The sequence below is a fragment of the Oncorhynchus gorbuscha genome, linkage group LG09 (genome assembly GCF_021184085.1).
Source record: "Oncorhynchus gorbuscha isolate QuinsamMale2020 ecotype Even-year linkage group LG09, OgorEven_v1.0, whole genome shotgun sequence".
Taxonomy (NCBI): domain Eukaryota; kingdom Metazoa; phylum Chordata; class Actinopteri; order Salmoniformes; family Salmonidae; genus Oncorhynchus; species Oncorhynchus gorbuscha.
In genome coordinates this window covers 75987787-76007062 of record NC_060181.1, presented here as the reverse complement: position 1 = coordinate 76007062, position 19276 = coordinate 75987787, and the positions used below count along the sequence as shown (strand labels likewise).

General features: G+C 43.7%; 1 protein-coding gene across 1 annotated transcript; it reads left to right on the top strand.

Moving 5' to 3' along the window:
• Positions 1–427: 427 nt before the first annotated feature.
• Positions 428–18490, top strand: LOC124044441 (ephrin type-A receptor 3-like). The gene is made up of 4 exons (XM_046364075.1): positions 428–664; positions 11511–11575; positions 17096–17764; positions 18458–18490. Exons 1-4 carry the CDS (start codon positions 562–564, stop codon positions 18488–18490), a joined length of 870 nt encoding a protein of 289 aa, XP_046220031.1. The 5' UTR covers positions 428–561.
• The last annotated feature ends 786 nt before the right edge of the window (positions 18491–19276 follow it).

Here is a 19276-nt window from a genome sequence, read left to right as displayed (position 1 = left end):
GCTGCAGGACTGTTAGGGCTAATGCTTGGAGAAGGAATGCTGCAGGACTGCTAGGGCTAATGCTTGGAGAAGGAATGCTGCAGGACTGCTAGGGCTAATGCTCGGAGAAGGAATGCTGTAGGACTCCCGGGGCTAATGCTTGGAGAAGGAATGCTGCAGGAGTCCTGGGGCTAATGCTTGGAGAGGGAATGCCTCAGGAGTCCTGGGGCTAATGCTTGGAGAGGGAATGCTGCTGCTTTCTACTTCTGATCATCTGTTGGGAAATTGACCTCTTGTGAACTTGAGCGTCTCTTTGCCAATCGATTTAGCTCTGTAGGACCCTGCAGAAAACGAGAGCCCCCGCTCCAGCCAGTCTCCGTTCAGTAGAGCGAGTGAGAGAGTAAGACAGAGAGAGCGCAGACTCCTCCTCATTCTTCGGTGTCAAAGTTGACATCAGCCACAGAGCCGAGTTGAACGCGAGCCTCTTGTCTGAACCGGAGAGCGAGCTCACATCATTCAGTGGCGCATGCTTTACGGAGTTATGTACCTCGCGCTGTCTTGCCCTCTGAACTGCCTGCCGTCATGGATTGCAAACCGCGCGCGAAACCACTACTACTTTGTATTTTTCTGTTCATCTTGTCGTTTATTTGCCCAGCACTTCTGATCATCCACCCGTCCAATGAAGGTAAGAGTGAGAGAGAGAGGATCTGACATAAAAAGAGAAAGAGTAAAGAGTAAAGATCCATGTTAGAGAGGGGAGATAGCTCCCAGAGAGAGAGAGAGCGTGGTAGGCTGCAGCGGCTCGTGTTGCAGGCTGGACCCCAGACATTTAAGGTTGTTCTAACAGCACTGATGCTGTGGATGGACGGGACAGCCAGGACATGTCATGATAGACCATTCGATAATGTCCAAAAATTGTCATGGCGGAATTTTAGCACATTTTTAAATGATCGTGTAATTATTTTAACCCAGTCTGTGTTTTGATCCAAGATGGATGTAATGCAATAGAAGGATTGATGCACGGTTTGATGCACGGACTCCGTGTCGCGTTTTAAACTCTCATTAAGAGCTTTGGCCCGCTGGTAAATCGATGGAAACTGGTATTGGATGGGGGATCATGATAATCAGCTTTAGGCATTTAACAGTGGGGTGTCCGTGCATATATTGGTTGGAATTAACGATTGGTATTCCATCATTATTCTCTAAATAGTGATAATAATACATTTTGAAACGTGGATGCGGAAGTGTTCATTAAGATGTTTGGTATTATAACTCACAGATCCCCATGTAGGCTATTGTCCCAAGACAACAACACCGAGTAGAGGCAGGCAGTTCAAGCGCTGTAGTGCACACTAAAGAACCAGAGGCAGGCAGTTCAAGCGCTGTAGTGCACACTAAAGAACCAGAGGCAGGCAGTTCAAGCGCTGTAGTGCACACTAAAGAACCAGAGGCAGGCAGTTCAAGCGCTGTAGTGCACACTAAAGAACCAGAGGCAGGCAGTGAACCTCCGCTCCTCTTAACCCAAGCGGATCACACATTAGCCTCAATAGATGTGTATTTAGAAAATGCAGCCTATTCACCTGAATTAGTATTCATTCACACGGATAGTTTATTGGATGATATAAATATGCCCCACTTTGTGGAGACGTGCTCGAAGGAACACGCACACTCTCCTGATTGATATCCCATAGCGCGCTGTACGCAAGGACTCTTCCACTCGACATTTCCATCGCTTAACTAATCCATTGGCTACTTTTCCTTGAATAGGCCGCTCTCGATGGGTTGTTTATTTTCGCGCCGCACACACGCATGCACACACATGGTCCAGTTATGAAATGATTGGCCTATAGTTTCAAATGGCAAAGCTCCTCAGGTAATTTGCACATTGAGAAATTCCTGTAGCCTACTTGTACGGTCAATAGTGAGACAAAGCCAAATACTAATCAAGAGTGAGCTCAGTAAAATTAAGCTATTTATTGTCATGCTATTATTGACTTGTTTTGGTAATAGCATGGTAATAGGCTTCGCATTAGTTATATGCATTATAATTCACATTTGAGAACATGTTATAGAATATATTTTCCCTGATGAATTGTAACATAATTGAACTGTAAACATATAGGCCTATAAACAATTGAAATGAATGAATAGCCTAAGACCTTGAAGGCACACAACTGAAAACATGCGATCGACTAGACAGCATTTCCCCATGGGCCTATTCTTTGTTGCAACAGGGTGGACATATCGTCTACAGCACAAAGCCTATACCATAGGCGACTACAGTATCACGTTTGTGTTTTTCTTGAAGGAAAGGACAACGCTTGAATGTAAAAAATGGCCTGAGAATATGGTATCAAAATGAACAACGAATAACGCTCAAAGGTCAGACGGATTAGGCCTATGGGCCAGCGCGAGAGGTCAAAGTTATGGCCACAACACCACTTTGTCTTTGGGCAATACAAATGCCTAGATTTCAATCCACATCATAGCTCTTTAAGCTGATCAATGTATTGTAACGGGAAGGATTTAGTATTGCTACAAACCAGTCATTTCTCCATGCATGTAAGCTGCTGGGTAGAGGCGCGTATAGTATCGCCTTGTCTCATCTTTAGACCTTTATTGTAGTCTAACTCATAGGCTATATAAACGGTTAATAAACCAAGCTTGGAGATTATGAAGTTACTTTATTTTTTCGATTTGATGTATGCCTAATTAAGTTTATGGGTCTCTGGGCAGCATGTTGGGATTGGCCGGACACAATTTATGTGTTTTGTTTTTTAGAAACGTCTGACATTTTGAGGGGATTATTTCAGCTTTGATATTTTCGATTCTACAGCACATGCTTTTTGGCTGCTTTTACTGTTTGACACTTTTATTCACCTCACTACTTCCAGTAGCCCACACAGCTCGATCTCGGCAGGCCAGACGTCGACATACACAGTATAGTCAAGTCAAATATAGGCCTAGTCGTTCTATTTTTGTTAGCCTAATTATTGTTTAGGGCTATGTAGGCTATGCACTTATTTATCGGTCATGAAGTTATTATTATCTCCTGTGGTGGTAGAATACTCTAATAACAATGGAATATGTATCCGTTGTTAATTGCCCATTATTTTCGTAGCCTGTAGCTTATTGTTTATAAAAGTCTGCTTTCGTGCATTGTATGGCCACCCGAAACACCCGGTCTGTCTACCAGAGAGTGTCAGTATCGAGCCGTTCTCACCGTGAAGCCTCACACGCTCTAGCCTATCTGTAATAATAGAAGTATCAAAAATACTTCTATCAGAAACAGAAAATGCACACTCTGCGGAGCAAGAGGGAAGAGAGGAATCGTCTCCCTGTTTGATGCTGTTTTTGTGCTCGAGGCACCGTGTCATCGGGGCCCGGTTAAGTCAGAACCCCCTCCCTTCCTTTACAGGCTACACTGCATAAGTTCCTTTCATAAAGAAAACTTTTAGCACAAAGCCACATTTTCTCCGTTCATTTTCAAATTCAAAGAACATGGACCATGGATATCTGGTGTGTTTCCTTTTATGAGCGCAGAACAAAAAATGGGGCCTTGGCAATATAAAAGTATCTTATTTGATATGCCTATATAGCTTTTCCCGCAAAATGTAGGTTAAGCTTATAGGCTATGCATCTACAATTGACCCTACGTCGTCCAGGTTAGGGTTTGGCCGGTATAGGCCGTCATTGTAAATAAGAATTTGTTCTTAACTGACTTGCCTAGTTAAATAAAATAACGTCATATTGGAAATATTCACTGAATTTTGTTGCCAAATATCATATCTATCATTTCAGAGCATACAAAGTCGTAAATTGACATTAGTAATACAGTCCAACCACTGTTCAATCCGTAACGCCCCATTTTGGGGCTTAGCGGAACCACGACTCGCATGGCTCATTGGGCTGCATTATATAAAACCCATACCCTAAAATAATAGACTGTGATATAGGATAGCTTTAGGATAGCTTTAGGACCGTGCGTGTGTGTGTGTGTGTTTTGTGAATGTTCAGAATAATCTGTGAAGCAGGTGATATCGTCCTGTTGTAAGGCGGGGGAAAATATGGACGTTTTAGAAATGTAAAACTTAACTATTACATGACGACTTGGATTATGTCACCTTTTATGCTTCCTCTCAAAATGTAGAGGTTCATTATGTTAATTATATTAACGATAATTAGACAATAATATCAGGCTATTCATCATTATCATTACTTATAGGCCTAATGATCATGATGATGACAGTACTCTTTATAATTAGCCAACATATATTATTGTTTTTTTTTTAAAACTTCTAGCTACTCTTGTGTTTATTTGATGAAGGAATAAATCTTTCAACAACTTCGGCAAGGTACAGTTTCAACATCACGCACAGGCTTCGCCTTACGCAGGATCAGCATTTTAATGTTAAAATAGATTTTAGGGATCTGATGTTTCCCCACCAGGCCTTCAACTTTATAAAGGTTCATTTATTTATTTACCTATGCCTATATTGTTTTTATTGTTTTCGTTTGAATTATCTTATGCCTATTGCAACACTAGACACGTTTAGAAAAGTTGATCTCAGTACTTCGATGCTATATTTCCCCCCACATCATTATACCGCCCATTATTATTGTTTTATCTGAGGCTGTTTCATCAGGTCCTCGTGAGATCTTCAAAACCCATTGCACTTAAAACCAATTTGAACTGACGTAAGAAAAATATATTGCTTTGACAGATAAATATATTGTTAAAGTTTTAGCAGGATATTGTACTATTTTAAAAGCCATATGAATGCTAGATTGGTAGTGTGCTAGGGCAGAGGCCTACTGCGAGGTCAGACAATTCGGTCATGGACCAAAACATGGTGACTGCAATTTTTTCCACCTTCCACATAAGGTAATGGTAGTTTTTCTTTAAAAAAAAACAAAAATAAAATCAACCAAAATAAAGAACAACGAATTGTGAAATACCCCTTAACTTGGGCCTGCCTATATAGACCCATTATTCAAATTGAACTATTGGCAGTTCAGATTTAAAAAATGCTGTGAAAATGGTGCAACCTATATACTGAATTGTATCACCATGTACATATATTCATGTTTTCAATAGGCTATAACTTTGATCAAATGTGTATAGGACCACATGCTATTGGTTAAGGCTAGTAGCAGGACAATGGATAAACTCCCTACCGTAATACAGTATGTCCCTGTAATCCACAAGGCAGAGTTATAGCAGTGACTTATTTAATATCTCCTCTCCTATCTGGGCAGGCTACCTGCTATACACACTCATATTTACAGAAGCAAATAAATGTTTCTGCCATTTAGCAGTGCTTGTCTAAAGCCATGGTCATGGGGGAACTTTGATGACCTACGACACTGTGTCTCTTATTGCAATTCGTCTACCCCAGGAGTAGAAAGTAATACGGCCACTTTTAGAATTGTTCATTTTTGGGGGATAATTTGTCCAGAATGTATGTGATATTGTAGGCAGGCGTATTGGCTTGATTTGAAGAGGTATTCTTGCACCAACGGATCAGTGTATTTTCTCAGTGTAAGTTATCTTTGAGCAGTGAGTGTGCAGCATAAAATGAGAGAAAGTCTTGGTAGGCCTAAGTGTAGCCTATGTTTGCGGAGGCGCGTGCGTGTGTGAATAGGCGGCAGTGGTGAGTCTGGCTGCGTGACGCGCGGTAGTTTCTCTCCCTGCCAGGACGCCGGGAGGTGGTGGTATTTGTAGCCGGTGGCAGGGAGGCCTTGCCCGGAGAAGCCGGGGCAGTAGCCCCGCTGGGAGGAGCAGAGGTTTGTGAGCGATGGTACCTTTCAGGGGGTCTGGAAATGTGCTTACACATGCCCCCGCTTTTAAAAATAGTTCTCTCTCTCTCTCTCTCTCTCTCTCTCTCTCTCTCTCTCTCTCTCTCTCTCTCTCTCTCTCTCTCTCTCTCTCTCTCTCTCTCTCTCCCTCTCTCTGTGTGTGTGTGTGTGTGTGTGTGTGTGTGTGTGTGTGTGTGTGTGTGTGTGTGTGTGTGTGTGTGTGTGTGTGTGTGTGTGTGTGTGTGTGTGTGTGTGTGTGTGTGTGTGTGTGTGTGTGTGGTATACCTATCTGCTGGATGGGAGGCCTTTAGGTTAGTGATGCGCGGATCAGCTGTTTGTTCACCCGCATCCGCCCGCAATTGCAAATAAACCATCCGCATCCGCCCGACTATATGTGATAAAGTGAAAATCTGAGGTCCGCAGCCAACCATTACCCGAAAATATAGAAAATACGCTATATGCTATATAGGCTACAGTCAATGACGGCATAACAATTATTTTTGACAGGGGTGCAGGATTTTTTTGCCTGATTTTGATGTGTTTCTGCTTATAATTTCCGACATTTTGGTAGGCTATTTGTTAGTCAACTTGTCTGTAATTAGATACATGTATCTTCTCTTTTGTCATATGTTGCCCTAGAAGACTAAATACACATTTGCTCAACAAAATAATGGAATAGGTCGATAGAATGAATTCTAGTTTAATTCTAGTTGACATCGGTAAAGTTTTTTTCTGAGGGAAAAATACAATAACGCAAAAAAGGGAAAGATTTAATGTGCAAAATGTCCAAATGACATCAGTTCGACCGGTTGTAAGCGACCCAACGTGTTTCTGATAAGATTTCAGTTCGGCTTCGATGCATGTTTTAATTTGTTGAAATACTATCAGCTTTCATGATGCTTTTATGATTAAGACCGCACCTCTACAGATGGTATCTAACTGAGCATTTAATTATCTCAAGATGCAGAAAGAAATACTATTTCTCCACTCCTGTTCCCAAGTCCAATTGTTGCCTTATTTTGGTGTATAATTTTACTGCAACAAATGCTTAATACTACAGGAGTTATTATTAAGGCTATGTGAGAGGTTATAGACCTATCGTCAGTGTCCAGATGTCAGTTACAATTTAACCTATCTAAACAGCAGGCTACAGTTCCTTTGACATACCATAGTCCTATTAGAAGTCCCTTCTTGTGACTGTCGATTTTGCATAGCGCCTCACAAACATCACACATAAAATAGCCGGCACTGATATTATCATATTTGACCACTTCACCAAATCTTTTGCAAACATTACTTTTCTGGCCCTCCCTTCTCTTTATTTTCAACTCTCCTTTTGCAGCTTTTGTTTTATTTAATGAAATGTACGTACATTTTTTTCTGCTAGCTCCCAAAAGCATTATTTGGCGATTGGCTGTGTAGGCTATTTGGCGAGCTACAGTTAAGCCCTAAAGTTTAGGCTTATGCGCTAATACCAGATAGCCTAAAATAAAAACCTAAATGAAACCCAAATTGCACGATAATTATACATGCATTACTTTTTAAAAGGTATTGTTGCTCTTTACGCCCTTCAGCCACACAATATTTAATGACCCTAACCTGTCTGCCCCGATATTTAATGACCCTGCGGATATAACCGCGGGGACTGTGGGTTATGAGTCAACTTGTAGGTATAGCAGTGTAAAGTGGTGGAAGTGATGTATAGGCGGTGTTTATAGGTTATCCAATATCTCACAATGTATGGGTTTATTAGAGACACAGACTGTGTGTACGTGCGTGTATGCAGCCACGTCACACGTGATACAAGTCAGTATTCGGCTTCCATCCCATGCCGGAGGAAGTCGAGACAGGACAGCGCTCACTGTTGCCTCTGGTGCCAAATGTTGCATTTTCAAATCCAGCCATAGAAAGTTGTTTTAAGCCTATCCCAAACCTTAACCCTTATCTTAACCGTTCAGAGTTAATACCTAACCTTAAGATTTTGGAGTTAATCCCTAAATTTAACCTTAAACACTTCAACATTTGACGTTTGGAACAACGTGAGACTGTGAGCTAGTTGCATGCATGAGCTGTGAGAGGGGAACCAGCAGCAGCATCAGACACAGCGACACTCGGTGTGAATAATTCATGATGGGAGGAGAACATTTCACCCTGAACACACAGTCACAACCTGCAGATGTGCCTGGCTGCAGACAGACTACTGCAGACCCTTACACACATACATAACCGGCAGTCATAACAGGCGTGTTCCCTACATTCTGTGGCAGTCTGGGCAGACTGATTTCTATATCATATTGATGTGTTCCTGCAGACACTGCTCACTGTGCATCCTGTCTGCCTACAACCCTGTGTACACTTTGCTGCAGAGCTGAAATCTTCAATAAAAGCTAATTCTCTACATCAGATGGGAACTATTAGGCCGGTGGTGTTACTCTGCCTCTGTCTTTCCCATATTGACTCACCTGACTGTTCCCATGTTGTTTGCTCCCAGACCAGAGACCAGCAGTAGTCTACTCAGAAGACTGCTATTAATACTGTTCTTTACTGTTAGTTACCATAAAAAGTCTGTGCTTTCTGAAACACACTACGGCCGACTGACTGGGTAGTCACACTGACGAGAGAGTGTCTGTGTGAGTGTTCTGTGTGAGTGTCTGGGCATGTATTTGTGTTTGTGTGCATGTGGATCTTTATGTGAGTGTGTGGGACTTTGGTGGTGATTTCCGGCCCATGCAGCTGGAGAGGCAGCTTCAGATAGAGCCATCTCATTTTCTGCTCTCAAATTCCCTCGCTTGGCTCAATTTGAGACGGGGCCTGGCTCGTTGAGAAATGTAAATTGGAACCAATGGAGCTGGATGCTGCACTGCTATAATCTGACAGCAGCAGATAGCTTTATTAGCTTTAATAGGAGTGTGTGTGTGCGTGCGGACCCTGTTTGGCTAGAATTTAGGTGAGCCTCAATTTTGTTGGCTTCAGTCTGGAATGTGCTAATAATCTTTATTTTCCTCTCCCCTCCTATACTCTCTCTTCTCCACTCCGTACTGTCCTCGATCCTGTGCAAACTGGAAAGGGAGGTAGCAAATCAATATAGAGTTAATACCTAACCTTAAGATACCTAACCAATTGGGATCATGTTCAGAACTCCTTATAGAGCAGGGAGCATAATCTAGCTTCAGCTGATTTTCTTCTTGAGTGGATGGTCGGGGGCTGGAACAGAATTCTAATCCATTTGTAGACCTCAAGATGCCCAAACAGATATAATGTTTGACTAAAACATAATCATTTCAAACCTTGCTTATATTTGTATACAATCAGATGTGTCTCTCTGTTATGAGCAGGAATACCTGGGAACAGATTTCCAAAATTAGTATAATTTTGAGCAGATTTCCTGGTGTTTTTATGTCCAACAATGTTTGTAAAACATTTTTTGGGGAGCCAAATAAAACCACCTGCGGGCAGCCAGTTGAGGAACCCTGCCATAGAGACTGACACAGATCTTCACTCTCCTCTCAAACACTTGTTAGTCAGGATATCTGATCCCAGCCTCCCTTGAAAACACAGATCTTGAAGGAAGATTGAATCAAGATTAAATGAGCTTTTTCCCTGCTTTGTTGTTGCACCAGCGGCACTGCAGCCCACCAGAGGCCCCGTGTCACAGCTCTTATCATACTGTTCTGTCTTAGTAATTATAAAACGAGTTGTTGGATGCTGGATGCTGATTGGAAGAGCAACATTCCAAGCAGTGCTGTATTCGCCGACATAGGTCCACCTACACTATATTTACAAAAGTTTTCGACACCCCTTCTATTTCAGCCACACCTGTTACTGACAGGTGTATAAAGTCGAGCATATAGCCATGCAATCTCCATAGACAAACATTGGCATTAGAATGTCCCTTACTGAAGAGCTCAGTGACTTTCAACATGGCACCTTCATAGGATGCCACTTTTCCAACAAGTCAGTTTGTCAAATTTCTGCCCTGCTAGAGCTGCCCTGGTCAACCGTAAGTGCTGTTATTGTGAAGTGGAAATGTTTAGGAGCAACAACGGCTGAAATACGAAGTGGTAGGTCCCACAAGCTCACAGAACGGGACTGACGAGTGCTGAAGCGCATAAAAATCATATGTCCTCGGTTGCAACAATCACTACTGAGTTCCAAACTGCCTCTGGAAGCAACGTTAGCATAAAAACTGGTTGTCGGGAGCTTCATGAAATGGGCTTCCATGGCCAGGCAGTCTCACACAAGCCTAAGATCACAATGCAAAGCTCTCCACCATTAAACTCTGGAGCAGGTGAAATGCGTTCTCTTGAGTGATCAATTACACTACACAATCTGGCAGTCCGACGGACGAATCTGTGTTTGACGGATGCCAGGAGAACACTACCTGCCCCAATGCATAGTGCCAACTGTAGAGTTGAGCTCCTGAGTGGGTCCTGAATAAAAAAAAGATACTTAAAGATAACACACATAAAAATAAAGTTTGGTGGAGGAGGAATAATTCTCGGTCTATTTTTCATGGTTCGGGGTAGGCCCCTTAGTTCCAGTGAAGTAAAATCTTAATGCTACAGCATACAATGACTTTCTAGAGAATTCTGTGCTTCCATCTTTGTGGCAACAGTTTGGGGGAAGGCCCTTTCCTGGTTCAGCATGACAATGCCCCCATGCACAAAGTTAGGTCCATACGGAAATGGTTTGTCGAGATCTTTGTGGAAGAGCTTGACTGGCCTGCACATAGTCCTGACCTCAACCCAATGGAACACTTTTGGGATGAAGTGGAACGCTGACAGCGAGCCAGGCCTAATCGGCCAACATCAGTGCCCGACCTCACTAATGCTCTTGTGGCTGAATGGAAGCAAGTCCCCGCAACAATGTTCCAACATATAGTGGACTCTCCTTCCCAGAAGAGTGGAGGCTGTTTAGGCAGCTAAGGGGGGACCAACTCCATATTAATGCCCATGATTTTTGAATGAGATGTTTGTTGAGCAGGTGTCCACACACTTTTGGTCATGTAGTGTATGTCTGATAACACTCACACCATTCAGATCACACAATCTAACCGTAGCTCTCGATGACCGTTAGACAAACGTTTCAATTCATTAACAACTAAATAATTCATTGAAAGCTAAAATTGGTGAAATAATATAATAATTTTCATATTTACAGTGTAGTAATGAATGTTGTACATTTGTCCAGTCAGAGCCCATGATTTATCTGAAAACCTAAAGAATCCAATGTAAAGCTTAGAACATGAGAGTTACAGGCTGACAGGGATTGTAGATCCAAAGATTGGTAACAGCATATGTGGTTTCCTGACCCTACAGTACATGTGTATCAGTACTATATAACTCAGAGGAGGGACAGTTCACACAGCTGTAGCAGTGACTCAACAGCCTTCCAGGTCGCCACAGACCAGAACATCTCTTGCTTTGGAGGACAGTGCAGTAGGCTGTCTCTGTTTTGGTTAGCTTTAGGAAGTCCTCAAAGGGAAACAGGCCTGGTGTGTGTGTCTATGTGTTCTAAGGAGTCCTGCGAATTGAGCAGCTGGGTAAATACTATCCTGGTAATGGCTCTTGACTGGAGGTCCCAAGGCCAGGTTTAGAGAGAAAGGAGGATGAGGCTAATTAGTCATCAGAAGGATAGTGATTCAAAATGTCCACAGTGGTGCCAGGACTACCTGCTTTCCCATAGTCACTTCCCGACACCCATCCCTGTTGTTATTCTCCTCCTCTCTACAGTGAACCTGTTGGACTCCAAAGCCAGCCAGGGGGAGCTGGGATGGATCTCCTACCCATCACACGGGGTGAGTAGTAGATACATGTCTCATGGTTTACACACGCCTTTACATTCTATCCTGTCTGTCAGCATTCTGTCCTGTCAGCAGATTTGTAGGTTTTAATGGTGCTAAGGACATTTCGAACAAACAATACAAGCTCATCTTATTTTCTGTAATCCTATGAGCTAAATCAAGTGGGATTAACCTATCCATAGGCTAAGTATGTGATGAGCTCACCATATGCGTGGATGGGGAGACAGATTGTGTTTATTTGTCTTGTTAAAGAGGAGGAGGATCAGATTGTAATATGGTTAAATATGTATATATAACATATATGTTATACAAAGATCAAATCTTACTAACCTAGTATTACAACACAGAGATCAAACCTTACTAACCTAGTATTACAACACAGAGATCAAACCTTACTAACCTAGTATTACAACACAGAGATCAAACCTTACTAACCTAGTATTACAACACAGAGATCAAACCTTACTAACCTAGTATTACAACACAGAGATCAATCCTTACTAACCTAGTATTACAACACAGAGATCAAACCTTACTAACCTAGTATTACAACACAGAGATCAAACCTTATTAACCTAGCATTACAACACAGAGATCAAACCTTACTAACATAGTATTACAAGACAGAGATCAAACCTTACTAACCTAGTATTACAACACAGAGATCAAACCTTACTAACCTAGTATTACAACACAAAGATCAAACCTTACTAACCTAGTATTACAACACAGAGATCAAACCTTACTAACCTAGTATTACAACACAGAGATCAAACCTTACTAACCTAGTATTACAACACAGAGATCAAACCTTACTAACCTAGTATTACAACACAGAGATCAAACCTTACTAACCTAGCATTACAACACAGAGATCAAACCTTACTAACCTAGTATTACAACACAGAGATCAAACCTTACTAACCTAGTATTACAACACAGAGATCAAACCTTACTAACCTAGCATTACAACACAGAGATCAAACCTTACTAACCTAGTATTACAACACAGAGATCAAACATTAATAATTCAGTAGTACAACAACACAATCAAAACACAAAACTGCATGACTTCCTTCCCTTCCCTATTCTACCTACTTCCTCCTGTGTCTCTACCAATGCCACGGTCTAAGTCTGCGTATGTGTGTGTGTGTGGTTCTGTGTGTTGGTCTACTGTGTTTATTTGTCTACCCGTTACCGTACTGGCCTCGTGGGCTGCAGCAGCCCATTTCTCCTCTGAACTTTATGAAGTGTTGGCTGGCTGGAGCTAAAGGTAATCCTCTCATTTGTTCTATAGAGCTGCCAGCCCTGGTTTCCACCAGCTATATATTAACTACCGGCACTATAAAACCTAGAGGTTATTTTGTAAGGTTGAACCAAACACACTTACAGAACACTGACTTTTAATGTTTCCTGCTTATTTTGGACTGGGTTTGAGGCCAGGTTTGGGTAATTGACATAACCTTTGAGAGTGGGAATTCCTCTATGTAAAGTTGAAAGATTCAGAACAGATTGAAAATACAGTGAGTGGGTTGAACTAAGGTACAGTACGTAGATGCACTACTGAATAACCCTGCAGAAACCACTGCCTGCTGTGGTCTTGAACGGTGAGAGAGAGGGGGATGAAGAGAAAGAGAGGGGGAAGGAGAGTGTGCTGGATGAAGAGGAAGGTGGAGAGAGAGCGCTGAATGAAGAGAGAGGGGGAGAGAGAGAGTGCTGATGATCAAGTCCTCAAGGTGAATCATGGGTAATTACTCATGTCGTTGGCTGACGGCGGTTGATAAGCATTCTGTCCTGAGAGCCAGTCCCTCTGAAATGATTTCTCAAAATGTGGTGGCATGGGGCCACACACACACACACACACACACACACACACACACACACACACACACACACACACACACACACACACACACACACACACACACACACACACACACACACACACACACACACACACACACACACACACACACACACACACACACACACACAATACATATTGACGGTGACAGATGGGCCCCTGGTCTGTAAGCAAAGTGCTACCCGGTGTTACGGCACAAAATGCTCCGGTGTTACAGCACAAACAGCACCCCAACCCCACTGTGCACCCTAGCCTCATTCTAATTCAGCCATAGGCCTGGGGTCTGTGTCACGATCACTCTGGTGTCGATTAGGAGTTCTTGATGACTCATTGTTGATTAAGATGTGGACGACCTCATCATCATGGTGCCCTCAGCAGGCCTATGTTTCACATCTTTGGAAGGAGAAATCCCTAACAGTTTACCCCCACCAATTTACAGATATATTCTCTGAGGAACCAGAGAAGGAACTCATCTCCCACTGAATATCATGTCTGGACTAATGAGAAACTATATATGGTGCTGGGAGCCTGAGGTCTGGGCCTGCAAAGACATGTACACACTATGCTCTCTTGGCATCGCCTCATCCAATCCCAGAGAGACACACTACATTACTGCTCTCCAGTCCAGAGCCTAATGGCACAGCTCTTTTGGCCAGAGTCCACTACTCCTCAGTCTCCATGTATTGTAATACCCAAACTCATTTAGTCACCATAGCACCATATTCCCCCAAATACAAACTGACTGACTGACTGACTGACTGAGTGAGAGGCCCCAGCTGCACTGGGAGAGAAGAGAAAAGCCTGTCCATAAACGAGAGATTAGCACATGGTGAGGCCTGGAGAGGGCCTGCTATAGAGGGGGACTGTAGGGGGGGTGTAAAGGGGGGTGGTGGTGGGGTGGGTGGTGGTAGGTAGTGTTATGGTTTTCTCTGGTCCAACCTGTGATGAAAGTCTTCTGAGTTCTGTCATGGTGACCCAAATCAGGAAACTAAAGCTGCTCTGCACTTGGTTCTCTGGTTACTACCACACTGTGAGAATGGAGAGAATTAAGAGTGAAAAAGAAATAAAGAAATGACTTGTCTCAATCAAGCAGCTGAACCGGACTCCTTATTGGACATTAGTCAGATCAATGAAGCTTCAGGTTTCACCACTGTCCTTCTCTGTTGGGTCACAGTCATCCATATCAGGAGTCCGGCTCCATTACATTTCTAAACCCTGAATACATTGATTCAAACTGTAAATAATATCCATTGTTTCAATTTTATGTTCAGAAAATACCTTAGATGGTTGAAAACAAGGAAACAACTAAATGAAATGTGTCATTGGACTGAAGCTGTGTCCCTCAGGCCTTTGAAGTGGCCTGGGAAGCCCGCTTCTTGGTCAGAGTGTCTGATCATTAGGTGGACCCCCGTGACCTGGGGACAGGGGTCAGAGTTCAGGGGTAGGGTCTGAATGTTGTTTTATATCAATTAGTGTGAGAGAGTTGTCCTGACATATAGAAAGTTAGTTTTAGACCCCTACTACTGCCTAACACTGGCCTTATAGAGTACATTCTGTCTGTCACTCTGTCACTTTCTCTCTCTGTGTGTGTTTCTCTCTGGAGCACACATACTCTTTCTCTCTGACCTTTTGTCTCTCTTTCCCTCCTCCCACTCTCTCCCTTTAATAATGGAAACCTAGTAACTGTAATTCTGACCTCACAGGCATTTCAATTAAGAGGACGAGTATGGAAACTGAGAAACTTGTGTGTGAGAGTGGATACACTTGTACGTGTGTGTTGTTGAGTGTGTGTCTGTGAAGGCTAAATCACAGGGGTCATTTATATGATACTACCACAGGGCTGTAGAAATGTCAGTCTTTTCTAACTAATGTAATTCCACTGTAACGTGATCAGGAGAAGGATTATAAGGTTATTACATATCTCCCTCTCTGAAACACCAGCTCTCCTCTCTCACTACCCCGCTGCCAGAGACTCAGCTAGCTGGCAGCTTGTGTGTGTGTGTGAGCATGCTTGTTGGCCTGCCTTCATAGCCAGTGCACACTGGGGAGTCGTGTTAGGGCTTTGCCAACTGCTGGTTCAACCGTTTCATTTCTCTCTCTCCTCTTTCCCCCTTTCTCTGCCCCCCTCCCTCTATCCCCTCTCCCCCTCCTTGTTGGTGTCAGTGTTGTAAAGAGATAGTTATACAAGCCCAATGTCATCATCACAACTAAAGACAGGATGTACAGAGGCTGTACAGTTGAGAGATGACGTCTCTCATGTCAAAGACATGCAGAAAGAGAGGGAGAAAGTAAAGAGGAGAAAGGAATAGTGGAAAGGAGCGAGGGAAGGGTGAAGTTTGTCATAATGATGTCATGTATGGCAGGGGATGGTCTGCACATCGTAGAATAACTTTCATTTGTTTTGGCAGCAGTGGTTTAATGCACAGTAACTCTCTGGAATGGGGTGGTACAAACACACGCACACACACACGCACACACACACACACACACGCACGCACACACACACACGCACGCACGCACGCACGCACGCACGCACGCACACACACACACACACACACACACACACACACACACACACACACACACACACACACACACACACACACACACACACACACACACACACACAAACGCGCGTGCGCGCGCACACACACACACACACACACACACACACACACACACACACACACACACACACACACACACACACACACACACACACACACACACACACACACACACACACACACACACACACACACTGCATATCTCAGTTACTCTGAGCTCACACCTGGGTTTCATTTCTAACCTCTGCTTTCACTGCCCCTCTCTAACCTCGCTGGCAACCCTGTGTGTGTGGGGGATCCTCTTCCAGTGTTTGTGGATCACAGAGAACTTATACAAAGACAGCATTAGTGGAAAGAGACAGCACTAACAATTACATTTGATATATTTCAATGTGCATCATATCGCTCTACATGAAGACACATGAACTCGTAATAGTATGAACCCTGTTCCCTAGATCCATCAGTCATCTCCTTTCAAAGTGAGAGAGAGAGAGGTTTCTTCGTACCCTTGTTCGTACCCTTGCTAAAAGTCTGTGGAAGGACAACAAAGAATCCCCTCTAATGCTGGAAAGAGACTTCCATATGTAGAAGATGTGTGTGAGAAGAATACCTGGCTTCAACAGCTGCAATCAGAGAGAGAGAGGGAGTGCGGAGAAAGGATGATGTTGACAGAGCAAGAGAAATGGGGGACGGTTAAAATAAGAGAAATGATGAATGCTGTTGGTTGCCAAGTAAATCACTATTATTGTAATAGAAAACACACTGTTCATCATTAAAATGAAGTTCCACTTACCCAGAGCAGACCTCTGTGTGTAGGAGAGACTCATTCATTCAGCTACTCATGACTGATGGAGAATAATGTAATTTAAAGCCATGCAATTTAATAAGTGTCACTTTAGCCACAATAATAACCATCGTTCAAGTGTTTCCCTATTCATCACATCTTTGATTCAAAGTTTAACCGCTGGGAGACTAAACTACATGATGTATGATTATCCTGGTGTGTTTAGAATAAAGAATTGGAATGACATTCTATCTCTATCCTCCTTTCTTTCCTCCCTCTCTCCATCTCTCTCTTCTCAGTGGGAGGAGATCAGCGGAGTTGACGAGCACTACACTCCCATCAGGACCTTCCAGGTGTGTAACGTGATGGAGTACAGTCAGAACAACTGGCTGAGGACCAACTGGATCCCCCGCCAGTCGGCCAAGAAGATCTACGTGGAGCTAAAGTTCACCCTGAGAGACTGTAACTCCATCCCCCTGGTCCTGGGGACCTGCAAGGAGACCTTCAACCTGCTGTACCTGGAGACGGATGAGGACCAGGGCAGCCGCTTCAGAGAACACCAGTTCTCCAAGATCGACACCATCGCTGCAGACGAGAGCTTCACTCAAATGGACCTGGGGGACCGCATTCTGAAGCTCAACACGGAGGTCCGGGAGGTGGGGCCTGTTACCAAGAAGGGCTTCTACCTGGCGTTCCAGGACGTGGGGGCGTGTGTGGCCCTGGTGTCAGTCAGGGTGTACTTTAAGATGTGCCCGTTCATCGTTAGGAACCTGGCCTCATTCCCTGACACGGTGCCCATGGACTCTCATTCATTGGTGGAGGTGAAGGGCTCGTGTGTCAATCACTCAAAGGAGCAGGAGCCACCACGTATGTACTGTAGCACAGAGGGGGAGTGGCTAGTGCCCATAGGGAAGTGTCTGTGTAACGTCGGCTATGAGGAGAGAGGGAGCTCCTGCCAAGGTAAGACAGTCATACTACTCCCTGTACTTATTTTTATTTATTTATTTATTTATTTATTTATTTATTTTGCCCTCTTGTTTCTTATCCCCCCTTTTTTATTTCTTATTTTATCTCCCTTTCACCTCCCTACCTCTCCATCGCTGAAATATACATTCCTAGTCGATATTCAACATGGGCTCTGAGTGTACACAGTACCTTGTAACGTTTTGAAAGCACGGCTTCATATCTGTCAGCCATCTCTGGCCTTTGCTCTAACCACTAGAAACCCAGTATGTGTGTGTATGAGGGTTGGGTGAGAAGTTCTGTGTGTATGGTAGAGGGCCCAGCTTACAGTAGTTATATCTGTGAGCTCCTCCTCTCTCACCTCATCAGGATGGAGGAAGGACCAGTTCTCTGTGTGTATGTCTGCTGTTGGAGGCCATGGAGAGAGGGGGATATCAGAGGAAAGGGTGTGTGCTGCTGAGAGCTGGGACATGATAGGGATCTGGGCTGGTGTTTTGGGTGTTTTGACATGGGCGGAGGGCTGGGAAATAGGCCTGGACAAGATTATGTTATATGATATTGTGTGTGCAAAGATATGGTGATATGATGAGATGGTGTGTGTAAGGGGAACTTTTTGTTCCAATGGGAGCACTGTGCCCAGGGAAATTACTACAGCTCAGAAAGTCAAGAGACCATCTACTCCTCTTCTCTCTTTTCAGATGGGAATGTTTTCTGTGTGGATCGCTGTGTGAAGATATTGATCCACTCTCTGTGCATTCACTATTCTATGGATGAGTGAGTGGAAGGATGAATGAGTCATGTTGAATTAAAAATCAAAGGTAATCTCCCAGGTCAAGTTCTGGTGTCAAGGGTAAGAAAGAGAGAATACCCTTTCCTTCCTGTCTCGTTCTCTGGAGAGAAACAAGTGAAAGAAAGAGACGAATGGTAGTGTGAGGCAACTTTTCCTCCTCACTCGGTCTCTGGGTCTCTTGGTGTCTCTGTCGCGCTTACTCTCTGTCTCTGTCTCTCTCTCTGTCTCTCTCTGTCTGTGTCTCTCTGTGTCTCTCTCTCCTGTCAGTGTGAGTAGTGTGAATGTTTGGGTGTATTTGACAATCTCTTATTAGTTTCACTGACGGCTAATGGAGTCTAATAAGGGCTTATGTTACGCCGGTTATGACAGCTGCACTGTGACTCACACACACACACACACACACACACACACACACACACACACACACACACACACACACACACACACACACACACACACACACACACACACACACACACACACACACACACACACACACACACACACACACACACACACACACACACAGCCCCCCGTGTACAGCGACAGTGAGGGGCCCAGTGCGCAGCTCGGCCCCCAGTGTTAACAGACAGATGAGTGTTGAGGGGCGTGCGGTGGGTAGCTGAGTGGCTACGCTAACACCGGGATATGTTTAGGTTTCCAGAACTACTTCTCCTATCTGTGTGTGTTTTTGTAACTCTGAGTCAGATTTAGAGAAAGGCTTTAC